This window comes from Dermacentor variabilis, chromosome 6 (assembly GCF_050947875.1).
Source record: "Dermacentor variabilis isolate Ectoservices chromosome 6, ASM5094787v1, whole genome shotgun sequence".
In the NCBI taxonomy this organism is placed as follows: Eukaryota; Metazoa; Arthropoda; class Arachnida; order Ixodida; family Ixodidae; genus Dermacentor; species Dermacentor variabilis.
In genome coordinates, this window is record NC_134573.1 from 132,344,646 (window position 1) to 132,358,426 (window position 13,781).

At 44.2% G+C, this 13,781-nt stretch overlaps 1 protein-coding gene across 4 annotated transcripts in view; it reads right to left on the reverse strand.

The window, feature by feature from the left end:
* Positions 1 to 1,083: 1,083 nt before the first annotated feature.
* The window catches only part of LOC142585251 (uncharacterized), a 788,133-nt gene continuing 775,435 nt past the window's right edge, over positions 1,084 to 13,781 (reverse strand). For all 4 annotated transcript variants that reach the window (XM_075695850.1, XM_075695854.1, XM_075695851.1 and 1 more), the window contains 6 exons: positions 13,243 to 13,418; positions 11,544 to 11,705; positions 9,824 to 9,933; positions 7,052 to 7,238; positions 4,950 to 5,118; positions 1,084 to 3,478 (listed from right to left, as the gene is read on the reverse strand). In XM_075695850.1, coding sequence (XP_075551965.1) covers positions 1,689 to 3,478; positions 4,950 to 5,118; positions 7,052 to 7,238; positions 9,824 to 9,933; positions 11,544 to 11,705; positions 13,243 to 13,418 — 2,594 coding nt within the window. In that variant the 3' untranslated portion in view covers positions 1,084 to 1,688. The remainder of the gene's footprint in view (positions 3,479 to 4,949; positions 5,119 to 7,051; positions 7,239 to 9,823; positions 9,934 to 11,543; positions 11,706 to 13,242; positions 13,419 to 13,781) is intronic.

The following is a 13,781-nucleotide window of genomic DNA, read 5'->3' on the forward strand; positions in this document are numbered from 1 at the left end:
TGCATCAGTTTCCACATTACAGTCAGCAGCAGACATATAGCTGTTATGGCTGCAACAGTTATTGGTATGCCTTACCAAAATTCCATGAATTTATCAAGACTAGCCAACTTTTAACAAGCATAAATATTACTGAGCGAGGGTGTTCAGCCAGCAAAATATACAAATCTATTATTGTGCTGTGTACTCAGAATTTTGCACACAATTCCCAATAAGCATTATTTGCTTTTTTTATGTGCTTTTATGTGTATGTGCTTTTTCTTTAAGGGGCACACTGCTGTAGCAAATATGTGGTTCTCCATTCCATTCCCTTTCATATACAATTATGTTTCCCTTCTAACGTTAATTTTGCATGGTGGTGTGCTCTCCCTAAAAGCTTTTATCAGCATGAGTGTGGTCATTGTGTTCTCCAAGAAAAAGCCCCTCAAATGTTGCAGTGTACAATCCATAATAGCTTGAAGGTGAAGCCAGCATTTTGGAATGCAAATGGTTATCTTTCAAGAAATTAAGAGGCACCCTGGCTAACTAAAAAAACATTAAAAAGAGTATGAAACAAAATTACTTTTCTGGAATTTCACCTCAATTTTGATTCATGGTTACGAAAAACATTGTTTGCATCAAGGTCAATCTTGATGCAAGCACTAACTGGGTGTGACAGTGAAACCCAAAGGTGGGAAGTGACTTCAGTCGAATGGTCTTGCTTTTCCTCGGTGGCAGATTTTGGCACTGAAACTGCAGCAAATTAACTGTTAAATAATAAAGGGAGATTGCACCGGGTCTGACAATAAACAAAAACACTGGCTTGAAACTACTGTGGACTTGTCCTGCGTAAGGAGGAGCCAGATAAAGTTCAAGATAACATGTCACTGATGCCACAGTTTAGGCATGAAATCATTTTTGCAACCAATAACCCTTAACAGAAAAATTTCATTCAGTGTTGCTTTAAAGATGAGAGTGACGCTGCAAGAAACAAGCACGACAATCAAGTTGAAAGATGTTGCAAGACTGCCGAGAACAGTGCAGGCACTATAAATTTGTCCGCAGCATATCCACAAGCAGTCTTCAATGGTATACAGCAAGAGCATGTTGTATATTGCATGTACAATGTTTATTGCTGTTATCAAAATATATACAATACCATCTGTTCAGCCACTGTCGTACACGAACAGGCCATAAATACAATGGTCTAGTGAGCTGTGACAAGCACGTGTCACAAATAGCGTTTTGGGGCACATTTTGCCCTCGCATGCCTCATGGAGCACACGCATTACTGCACAATGCCATGTTACAATTATATACAGTTCACAACAGTGAATGAGCTCTAGAAGGAACAATACACAGCCTATACAGAGCATAACCATGCTAGAAACAAACTGAACAGTATGGAACAACACAGATCACTGGACAACAAAACCTATACAGATCTCATAAGCGTCTCAACAGGCTATTTGGCACATATACAGAAGTTCATCATGCAAAGTTGGTGAAGAGTTAAATACATGCGATTGTGAGTTTCCAAAAGAACTCAAAAGTTCTCCAAGTCAAATGAACTCGGAGTTCATATGCGGCATACTTGTGATTAGAAGGCAACAGTGGTGGCAGCAGAGACAGATTGCACAATTACTGTTGTCTCGGTTACAGCAAAACAGGCACAATGGTATAAGAATGCAGAAATGTCTCTGTTCTCATATTTACACGTAAGATTCTTCACCACCTGTGCTGCTGCTCACCGATTCTGTCCGTAGGTGACTTGACAATACACCATGGTGCCCTTCACGCTCACTTGAGCAGGCAGAGTCCGACTGGCTGCTGTTGCTGCCCGTGCTTCCGTCTTTCCCCGCTGACGCTTGCTGGCTGAAGATGCTCCTCAGCTGGGCTACACTCCAGCTGATCTCCTTGGGGAAGTCGTATAATGACTGTGGCTGGCAGCGATCGTGAAACGAGGAAACTACAACACACTTCCCACGATTCACCAGCTGGGAGTCCTTCACATGAACTGGAGGATGATGCCTGAGACGAATGCCAGTGCCGTCACTGGCAGTGCGGTGCACAGGCTGGTGGGGCTTGGGTGGCAAGGGTGGCGGTGGGCTTTCAGATATGCCTTCATCACTGCTATCCACTTTAACAAGAATGGCGTGATGAGTGTCACTTGCAACATCCAGTTGCTCGTTGTACATCCTCAAAGATTCCTCATACAGTTGCAGAGCCTTGCAACCTAGAGACAGAGGCTCTGTCTGAGGCTCCTCGAGCAATGCGTCGTCAGCCTGAGAGATTGCTTGCGATCTCCTAAGTAGGGTGCGGCGTGTCATGGCCTCTTGATAGCTGGGTGGCTCCATGGGCTTGCTGCTCTGCGACCGGTGGACAGCAGCTAATGCACAGTTGGGGGACTGGCGTCGGCAGGGACTTGTTCGCGAACGGTTTGACCCTTGCGATCTGCCCGAATGGGTTGATTCGTGCGACCTGTGAGACCTCTGGCTACCTTCGGAAGACGAGCTGCACACGCTGTTCACACGGGGTGGTGTATGGACACTTGCCAGAGAGTCTGCCTTTATCTTGACTGTGATGTCATGTTGCCTCGGAGTCATAATGCTGCTTGTAGGCTGGCAACTGTCCTGTCCCGCACTTTTGTTCATTGGACCATCCTGGATGTGATCGATTTCATCTATCTTAGAGGTAGACTGACTGCGCTTCCAGTCAACACTGTGCATTTGATTGGCAAACCACAGTGCATGCCTGTCAGGTGTGGCTGCAGGGATGTCAAACTTCTTTGTTCTTTCCCAGTTAGTACTTTCCATCGGTGGTCTTGGGGCTTTGCCTTTACAGTGTTGAGGCCGTCGTTTTGGCTGCTCTTCACCCATGTACTTCTGCAGCAGGCTCTCCTCAGAAGCACTCCTGATGAGTGTACTACATGGCCGGTTCACATCAACTGCCGACTGCATCGCATTGGCTCGCTGCTGACGTGCACGGCTCTTGCGCCAGCGGATGAGGGGATCGTTTCCCATGACTGTGTCTTCCTCACTTGGGTGATCATTCTCTCTATAGTTGCAAGACTTCGAATACTGAAGTTGTTGAGACCGTGCATCCCTCGATACCGGAGACGAGCGAGCATAGAAACCAGCCGATGAGATAGTCTGGTGCCGGGAGTGCTTGGGTGCTTCCCCGCCACACTTTCGGCGCCGAACTACATCATTGCAGGAGCCATCAATGCTAACACCGTTGCTCCGACTGTAGGTGGATTCTTGCACACCAACAGCTTCTAAGTGTGGCACACTCTTCGTCATACCCTGAAGTGCGGAGCTTGTGTTCTCCATCTCAACGTCATCTTCAGGAGTGTACAGCTGAGTGTCGCTGAGGGTGAGACCAGAATCCCGGCTGAGATTGGTCAACGACACTTTGGTCCTGTTTGGCAACTTGGGACTAGAATCCTCCATGAGGGCTCTTTCAAGACTGTCAATTGAAGAGTCATCTCTTCGGAAGGCACCTAGAAGCAAACAAAATAATAGAACTGTCAGGAGGGCATCAAGACTAACATGTGGGGTCTTATGCATACTATATCGATACAGGAATGGCTAAATTAAAAAAATATTTTGTGTATGTGTGCGTGTGTGTACAAATGAAAAAAAAATGAAACCTTGAGATAGAATATGCATATATTTACACAGCTATGAACAACGTCCGCTATCAGGGCCAATTGTTGGATTCCTGCAAGAATTCTTACTGTCAAAAGAAAAAAGATTTTAAAGTGGCATTAAAAGGCCACGGCTTTATTCACAAGACCTCCCTGACATAAGGGTAGTCTGAGTGGCTACGGCTGCAACAGTTGATAGCAATCACTATCAGAAGCAGCAGGCACTAATTAACAAGGCAGTGCTCTTATTTAAAACCAATCTTGGTCCAGTACCAAAGACTGCTTCACATACTGAGCAACAACTTGAAGAAAGCTACTCTACACAAATTTGACTGTCCAGGCAGCGAATGTGACATCAAATGTTCCCCAAATCAGAAATTACCAATAACTACTCTGCCTTGCACTAATGCAGCATACATTCCTACGCTGCAATACATACATCAGTTTCAGTCAACAGCACTCTCCTTTTAACAGCAGAGCTGTTTAAGCTTGAGCTCTGGCCATGCCGAATGTTAACAGAAAACTCCACTCGGCAAAGTGGAGAGGGGGAAAGCTAAGCGAGGGGAGGCTAGGCAAGGTAAGGGAGAGGGACAGCTGTGTATGAGCATGCGGAATGGTGCTGCTGCCATGTAGAGGAGGCGCGTTATATGGGATTGGCTGAGCCTGGCGGTGACATAAGCTCTGAGGTGCAGGTGCCTTCCTGGAAGAGAGGCGATGTGTTTGTGCTGGCGGCATCAGTATCGGGTCTGCTGTCGAGATGGGCAGACCGAAGAACATACTTTCTCCTGAAGAAGAAGCCGAGTGAATGCAAAAGAGGAGGGAAGCCACTAGTGAGTGTACGAGGTGTAAGCGCAAAGATCCCGAATGTAAGGCTAATACCGCCGAAGCTAAGTGCCGGAAGATTGGTAACGATCCCGAGTTGTGAGCCAGACAAGCAGAAGCAAAACGGCAATACGACACCACACATCGTGATGAACGTCAAGCGGCTTATACCTACTAATATACCTTGCAAACGAAGTTAGTGAATTTTTCACAAGAAACCACAATATCATATCTTTGTTCACTACTGCATATATAACCCAATTGCTATTTTAAACATGACTTAACAGCAATGTAATCCGCATCACCATGAGCATCAGCCAAAGGCAATGTTTGCATAAAATATAAATCCCCACTTAAAGTTCACACTTCTTGCACTTTTGCGGCACAAAATACAGAGGTAATGGCAGCAGTTACATGCATTAATTAACACTGCAGAAAAGTCAAGAATACTGACTACAAAGGGTGGCAACAATGCCTATATACAAATATAACAGCCACTCACTTCCACTTTCTTGCAAGCTGTGTGGGCTGTCAGACTCCTCTGCTCCAGAGTCTTGAATTGAGGGATCCTTCTGAGGAGGTTCCCCAAATAGCGTCACCAGGTCCTTGCCAAAAATGTCCACACTGTTCTCAATCAGATACTCTACCAGCTGAGGCACTTGCTCAGAGATCTGTAGAAAAAAAGAAATACATAACTGTCAGAAGAGTACCACAAAAGTCATTGCTGCTCGAATTAGCGCAGCATGGTTTCGAGCTGTTCATGTGGAGATGAAAATACTGAAGAATGATAGTCTTATTTTTACTTGTACATCATTCGCTGCTATCACTCTGCTTGCAACTCTTTGTGGTTGTGTGTTGGGTCCCTCTCGACATGTGAAAATATCAGTTTTAGTCAGTTTTCAGAAAGTTTCCAACACGTGCGGGGCTTGTTGCAGTACACTCTGAAACGTTCGCACTGTTTGGGGCTTATGTCCAAGATGATAATTGTCCTCTATCCTGCACAACTTTCTTTTCAAGGACCCTCACAAAGTTCGTGCATTGCAAACAAACAAACACCGCATGCAGATCACACAATGATGATCATGTCTGCAAAGTATGAAACGGCTGTGTGGTAGAAGAGATTATGCGGATCCCACATACTGTTGCGAATAAATGTAAGCAAAGCTTTCTGTACTGTTTTCTTTGACAATAACTGCCGGTGATTTTGATGGTGAATGTTCAATTGCTTCAACGTTTAGTGCAACACGAGCGTGGTGAGTCTGTTAAATTTTACCTTGTATACACCGCTGTTGTTTGTCTGCATAATACACAGACAACACAGTGAAACATGTTTGCTTGAGGAGTTGTTGCGTGCCATACTCCATACACTCGGAGAGGGTGGAGCATTGTGTTATTGCCTCCCATGACCCATCGCATCGTGGCTGAAGTATTAAACTTTAATTGAATTATGAGGCTATACGTGCGAAAACAGCAAGCGGATTATGAGATGCCGTAGTGGCAGACTGCGGATTAATTTTGACACCGTGGTGTTCGTTAACGTCTCTAAGTCTAAGTGCAGGGGTGTTTTTTATTTCTTCCCCATCAAAATGTGGCTACCGTGGTCGGTCGGGACCAAACCCACAACCTTGAGCAATGCCATAGCTGCAAAGCTACTGCGGCGGGCACAAAAGTGTTCATTTGATCTGCAAACGCTTCAGTAATGTTGCCTAGACCCTACAGTGCCCTTTAACATGGCTCTGCCTCTGCACGTCCGCATAAGTTGTCTGCTTAACGAATTTGCATGGCGTTCATTTTCAGAATTAGCAGAAACGTACCGTACCGTACCCTGAAATTAATTTTATCTAGTCTGCCCGCAACTGCTGTCGTGTCTATAGTACCAGCATTGCCTTGCCTTCTCAAGTCACCTATAGCCAAGCCATCTCATTGACCATCAGAAAAACTTGCACCCTGCATTGCTTGACTCAGCTATAAGAGTATCCTTCAAGTGACGACTTGGTATTTCATTCTCAACATTTGTTGAAGAGAAATTATAAGGTGTAGCTTAGTGCACAATATTTGTGTAGTACAGGACATGGCTGCTTGTGTAAGATCTAATTATTGTTAGAATTTCACTGTTCAAGTGTTTATACTTGTACCTGACTGAAATGAAAAGGTAAAGAGGTGGAAATTTTCACAGCCAACGGGCACCAAAGCCAGCTCGATTGAGGCAAAGTAGCCTAGCCTGACAACCCTGAAAGTAAGCCTCTCCTCGAGGAGTAGCATGGGGATATCAGTCCAATCAGCTTTGTCACAGAGCTAATCTAGTATCCATCTTTGCCATATTCAGTGTCCCTCCACTTCCGAGTTGTCAATCAATTCAGCCTCACGCCGCAATCTGCTAGCCTTCTGGTTAGCTCAGACGCTAAGGCGACTGCTTCGGAAAGTTATTGGTCCTGTGTTCAGTCCCCCGAACCAGGACGAATTTTCTTCAACTACGAAGCTTTTGTTGTGAAAGAATGCACGAGACCTGTCTATGGGTTTCCCTCGTAGCTTCGTGTTACAGTCATTCGGATGACCACTTTCCCCTTCAGAGATAGCCCAAGTTGCATAGAAGGTTGCACCAACCTCTGACTGCAGCGTGGGCGAGTGGTAGTTGTCAACAAACTTTGGGCTTAGCAGGCTTGGGCCAATGCACACGGCCAGATTGGATGATGGCATCTTGTTTTCCGTGCTGCGGTTGTTGATGTGCCACAAGACACACAGGAAGTGGCGCAGCAACTCCACGTTGGCTGGTGGAAGCCTCTTCAGAAGGCTGCAATGCACAAATGAAACATGCAAGGCAAGTTATCAACGTACGCTTCTTCATTCGAAAGTGATAATTGATAAATCTAGTACGTGAAGATGAAAAGTTACAGTCACGTTGGATGACCTTTTGATGGTGATGATAGCACACCGAGCTCACGCAGCTCAAGAAACAATGCGGAGCAATGACTACAGTGATGCTCATATAATAAAGAAGACGAAGCTCTGGGGTAATCTTGACTACCTAGGGTTCTTTAACAGACACCCAAAGCCTGCACCTGTTAGAATGCAGCCACTGCTGCTAAGAACCTAACACAGGTCCTGATGCTGAGCAATAAAAGCCATAGTTATCAAGCCACTGCAGCAAGTCGAGTTCAAAACGCGCAAGTTTTGTTGTACAGTGAAACCTCGTTAAAACATACCCACTTAAGCAGTAGCCTCGTTTTAAAAGTAGTAAAGTCAAATCCCCAAGTCAGCAGCCATTGAACATAATGCACTTTGTATCAGCATAAACCGCACCAGCTTATTGCGTACGTATCGGTTGACATGTAGTGTTTACACTTTTCGTCGCAATATCGCAGCGGTACGGCAGCCCGGCAGAACAACGAGCCTCAGAGATCGGAACAGCCTCCAAGCGCAAACGCAGAGGGAGGGCACTTGGAAGGATGAAGCCACATCAACATCATTTCGGCACCATGCCAGAGTCAGAGGGCGTTGTGGCCCGTGGTGTGGTGTCATGCCAGCTAGGACGACAAAAACGAGGTGCTCAGCACAAAAGAAAAATTTAATGTAGTTCGTGCTGTTGAACTTGAGACGAAGAAGTCTGTGCTGGCGCATGAGATGGATCTACCATTGACTACGGTGTGTGCCATTTGGAATGCGAAGGAGAATTTGCTCGGCAATGCTGCTGCGACCGCAAAAGTATGTCGGATATGAAGTTCTACTTTTCGAGGTTCGACTTTTCGCCATCATTACCTCTGTTATTGCTGAAGTGCCATCTAAAGACAGTGACGAGGACGACATGGAAAACAACAGCACGGCGATTCAGGCCCGACGGTGGCAGATGCTGCGCGTTATGTCAGTCTCATGCGGGTGTTTGCCGAGAAGAGGGGGCTGGCAGAAAAACTGGCTCGTAGCTTCAGTGAGCGACATGGAAAACAACAGCACGGTGATTCAGGCCCGACAGTGGCAGATGCTGCGCGTTATGTCAGTCTCATGCGGGTGTTTGCCGAGAAGAGGGGGCTGGCAGAAAAACTGGCTCGTAGCTTCAGTGAGTGTGAGGCAGCAGTCATCACTGCTAGCCTGCCACGGCAACAAACAAAAATAACATACTTTTGTCGCGCCATGTGAATGAATACTGCATGTTTTCTGCCCTCTCATCGCACTCTCTCGTAGTTCCGTTTTCGACAGGCAGGTGGGCCATCTCACGCTATATTGGTTAAGCAGTATTACCGTTTAGTACGTACTTTCTCCGAGCTCAAGCCAATTGTGGTTTAATGAGGTTTCGCTGTACATGGACAAGCAAAATTTCACAATTTAATGCACGTTGTGCAATAATTCGGACGGACTGCCACACCGTGTGCTAATTTGGCCGCCGAGTCAAGCAGAAATAGCAACATATTCGGTCTGAGACACTGCATGGTCATTGGCCATGTTGCCAGTGAAACCAAAACTAGTGAAGCCTAATCATTATGTTAGTGTTGTGTGCACAATGTGCAGTGAGAAACTTGGGCTGTATTTTTTGATGATCACTTTCAAAAGATACTTTCATTTTCGAGATATTTCGCTTGACTAGCACCAAACACATAGCAGCGTTCCCAGACTGTACATAATAAGATATTGTGCTTCACACTGTGCCAAGAATGAAAGCACTCTGAGAAGCCAATGCACCTTGCATTAGTCATGCGAAACTGAACGTATCTCCAAAAGTGACGATCAGAGAACATGTCACACCTTTCTTTGGCCACTTGTGAAATAAAGTCACTAATTTTGGCAAATCCAGTATTTCGGATTCTCAATCATATGTATGTTCTGGCAGTCCCCGCTGAGTTCGAATTATCGGTCGGCGACTGCAAGAAGCCCAAACAGCCACATTACTGTACTTGGTCATTACTAGTTTCATTTCTTCATTAAGACTTGCAAAGATTTCAGGGCTCAAACCTGGTTTATGCAGCTTAGCCCCGCCACTCAAGACACTGCCATTTTAACTAAGTCACAACTTTGTTGAAATTAAGCAAGCACATTATATCAACAAATTTTACTCGAAATGCAGGATAGTAGAGAAAGTGCAAAAGAAGAGGCATGGCTTGTTCGAAAAATATATTTTACAAGTAAACTGCTTCATCGCAAAATTTGCTTTACTATTTCCCCACATCTCCAGAGGTGGATGAAGCTGTCTGAATACCACTAATGAAATTTGGCAAAAAGCTGATCATTACTGATGTTGCGAACGTCTGGTTTGTCTTCCTTATTTTTGTAAGAGCTAGCTATTAAATACTACTTCCGCAGTACAAAATCATATGAAAATTTGCCCTCATGTAATATTTTTGTCAACACTAGAACACCAAAGTTCTAGCAAGCACAACTGTTTGTTACCTGATTGTGTAGTCCCTTTTTTTCCACTGGGGCTCCACATGCAAGACCTTGAGCCACTCCGAGTACAGGCACCGCTGGAGCAAGCAGTCTGGTAGGCAACCCAAGAACTCCTGGATGACAGAACACAAATCTTTTAATACACCTAAGCACAACACGTCCACACAGGCATCGAGAAACCGAAATGCAGAGAAAATGTTAACGTCTTTCCACTGCATAAATCCACGCACACCGTATGAAGATCTATGCATATAAAATTGCCTATGCACTGCACAAAATTATTGCGAAAATACTGAACACCTGTTTTATAGACTGTGCATGCAAAAAAAGGCTCTCTAGGAGTATTTTGCACATCTGTGTTGGGGTATTCACATGTGCATCACGCAAGGGTTGAAAAGAATAACAGTGAACTTAAAAAGTCCTTTAGATGCTGTCTTACAACGATAATGTTTTCATTTCACTTCATTACTGCAACTTGAAAAGGAGGTAAGTTATAGAAATGCGCTAAGTCACAGCCAGTGGAGAGGGGCAAGATAGACAAGTCTGTCCATTGTTGTACACCCCCCCCTCCCCCATGCCCTAGACCATCAAACATAGCTGAGAACTCAAGTCACAACTACTGCCATTGGTGTCTTAGTGTAAGAAATGAGAACTACGTCCTGCTTAACGTAACATCACCATGATAAATAAACAGTAAACTTCATATGAAATAATACTTCACATGAATGATGAGCATGTCTGCTAACATCCTAAATGAGAATTATATAGCATATAATCTGCTAAAATTCGCATTATTATCAACACTGTCAGTGTAGACCATGGAAAAACTGCGAAGTGCAATCTTGCAAACATATTGCACAACATAGTCTGAGGCAAGAGACACTACCATCCCACCACAAATACATAGCAAATAGAAGGCACAATACCAATAAGACATATTTCTGGCACAAGTTCCATAGAAAAACAAGATTAATATCTTGGGGCATGTTTTCAAAGCACATCTGCTGAAGATTACTATTTAGAATGGCAAAATGGAGAGAAAGATGCACAGAAGCATTTTTTTTTTTCTTCTTGCATGCTAAACTGCACTCCTGACCAGAGAGTTCCTCCAGTTACGAAGTCTGTAATTGAAGTGTACATTCTATATATTCATCAAGCAAGCCACTCTATCCACATAACCACAGAAGATAATTTCACCTACAGCCCACTACTTTCAGTGCTGTATGTTTTAAACAACAACATAATACGTTATATGTTTCCACATGCATGAATATCAACACAAAGATAAGTAATGCACATTAAGTGTTCTTAAAGTGAGAATTTTGACTTACTGTCACAACAAGTCTACCACATACTTTGAAGCAAATCACAAGTATTTTTAACACAGCTTCATCATGGTGAAAAGTTGAAACCGCCCAGTATGCCTATAAATGTGCTTGTTCAGCTGCGTTATTAAACAGCAGCAGCTTTCACTTGGGGGAAAAGTTCTAAGTGGAGCAATATGTGCGTTTGCGATAACCTTAAAACAAAATATCAATCTAAAACGTTCACATTGCAAAGTAGCCATCTCACCTGAAGGCTACATTCATTTAAAACAAAGGTCATCCAGGTCATGGCGCTGTTCATCAGCATTTTGCAGCATTAGTTGTGAACCTTAGGATAAGAGTCAGCAAGTATGTCGAGTCTAATGAATAAAAGTATGTTAACGAAAGCAATGAACTACCTTGAATGCAGCAGCAACCACATGGATGGGCACGTCAGACAAGCTGAAGTCTGGATCTTCCTCTAGCCGTGCTTGGAGCTCCCGCTTAGAGCGAACATTCCCAGATTTTCGAAAAATTCCATAGGTGAAGGGACCCCGCAAGAACAGCTGTCGCAGCAACGCCTGCACGGTACAAGCAAACAAGACATCAGAACAAGTGTACAAAAATTCCATAATCTATTCAGTTTGGGACAGCAATGCCTCTCAAGTAAACTCCTCAGGACACCTATTAGTTTTCACTCCAGTGCTGAACCACTAGAGACATGACTATGGCCGTCCAACTATTCTGAGTTTATAATTGTAACAGAGTAGAGGTGCATAGCTACACACATAATAACTGGGTTATCGCACACTTTAAGCCAAAATTTCAATTTGAAATTGCTGCCTCAAAGAGTTTTTGACCAACAGTGACTAATTTCAACATGGTCTTTGTGATGTCAAGCATAGGGCCGCAGTTGTCAGCTGTTCCAAAACATCCGAAAATATGTCCACCCCATGCTTCTTATTACTCTGCATGCTCTGGCAGCCAAATACACCGCAAGAGTGTTGCCATTGCATTGCGCCCACAATTCTCAAGCGATAAGAACAGCCGATCGCTGAGATCCACAGAAAAAAAAAAAAAAGATGCAGGCGTACGGCGCAAATGGACCATACGGAACGCACTTCTTTACAAACATTTTACCACATCGAATGCACTCAGTTTTCCAGCTTGGTGTGGGATCTGTACAGTTTAAAATGCAATGCATAATTCAAACTCGAAAATCTGGTGTCATTTCCCCTAAAAGGACTAACCTGTTCATTTGGCCAATTGCCTTTTTCGGCCTCGCACTCACATTCCAGAACAACGAAAGGCTTTATATGCACAGCTTTTTTCCAGTGCTATGCACAAGCGCAGTTGCGAATATTACAGCAAACTAGCCACTTCGCAACCTCACACCAAAAACAAACAAAGAAAGCTGATGTAAAAAGTTGCAGTTGCTTGTCACTATGGGAAGAGAGAACAGCTCGATAGAGCATGTTTGAGCTACCCTGCACAAGAACACAAGGGGCACACATTGACACACGTAGATTGTTTATCCTTTTACCGGTGACCCTTTTTTGACCATCTAACCACTGTGACAAAGTTGTCACTCGCAGCAAGATGCACCTACACATATTCGAAATCTACAAAATGTTATTGCATGCAATGTGAATGGCAGCGCATATTCTTGCAAATACGCGAGCACCAGCAATTATGCCGGAACCTACTTTGAGTCGTGTAAGTAGCCCGCACACTTGACCCTTGGATCACATTTTGACACCCAGTAACTGTGCTTAACACTATCGTTGTGCTTTCAGTGTTGCTTGTTCTTGTGGGCACAAGTTCATCCAATAAAGAGTGTGTTAACTAGCACTTTTGGCAGTTCTATTCTTCCCTGTCACTACAATGCGTAAATATTTCAGAATTGCTGGAAACATCACATAAGTGCACAGCCCCCAGTGCTTAGCACCAGCACCATCTCGTCACTATTAGCATTACTAACAAGGCTATTGCAATGTTTCAGCACATGCACTTGTGTTGACCAAGGACACCAGTGGTTACAAGGTCACCAAACAGTGCGAAGTCTAAACGATTACCTATTGTTAGCATTGTTAGTACAAGTTCTGCATGAATACGTACCATGACAGGTTTGGGGAGAGACCCATTCGGAGAAACCTTGCTCAGGTCCTGGCCAAAGAGACTGCCGACCACAGGGGACACGCTACCAGAGTCTGTCGAGGACTGCTTCGAAGATGGCTGCTTCTTGAACGGCCAGTTGATGAGAGTCGGACGTCGAGGTTTCTTTGGTTTCTCCGCTGAAAAGGAAGAGCCACTCCATCAGCTATAAATGTAATTTGCGATTTCTATAAATAGAAATCGCAATGTTTACAACACGAGTTTGGCACAAACTACGGGTGACCAAACTTGTAAATTTGTTTTAGGTGCCTGCTCTGTGAAATCTGAATTGCATGCCCCCCATCATACGATGATGCATGCAAATGACAAGATCTCATCCACGAGGGTGGCTTTAATAACCTGTAAGATAATTTTCACTGCTGAAAAATAGAAACATTGAACCTAAATTTCTGGCATAACGAAGTTTGTTAACTACAAGCATGACTTCGTTGCATCATGTTTCAACTGTACTTGTCCCTACAACAAGCAATGTTTACTAGCAA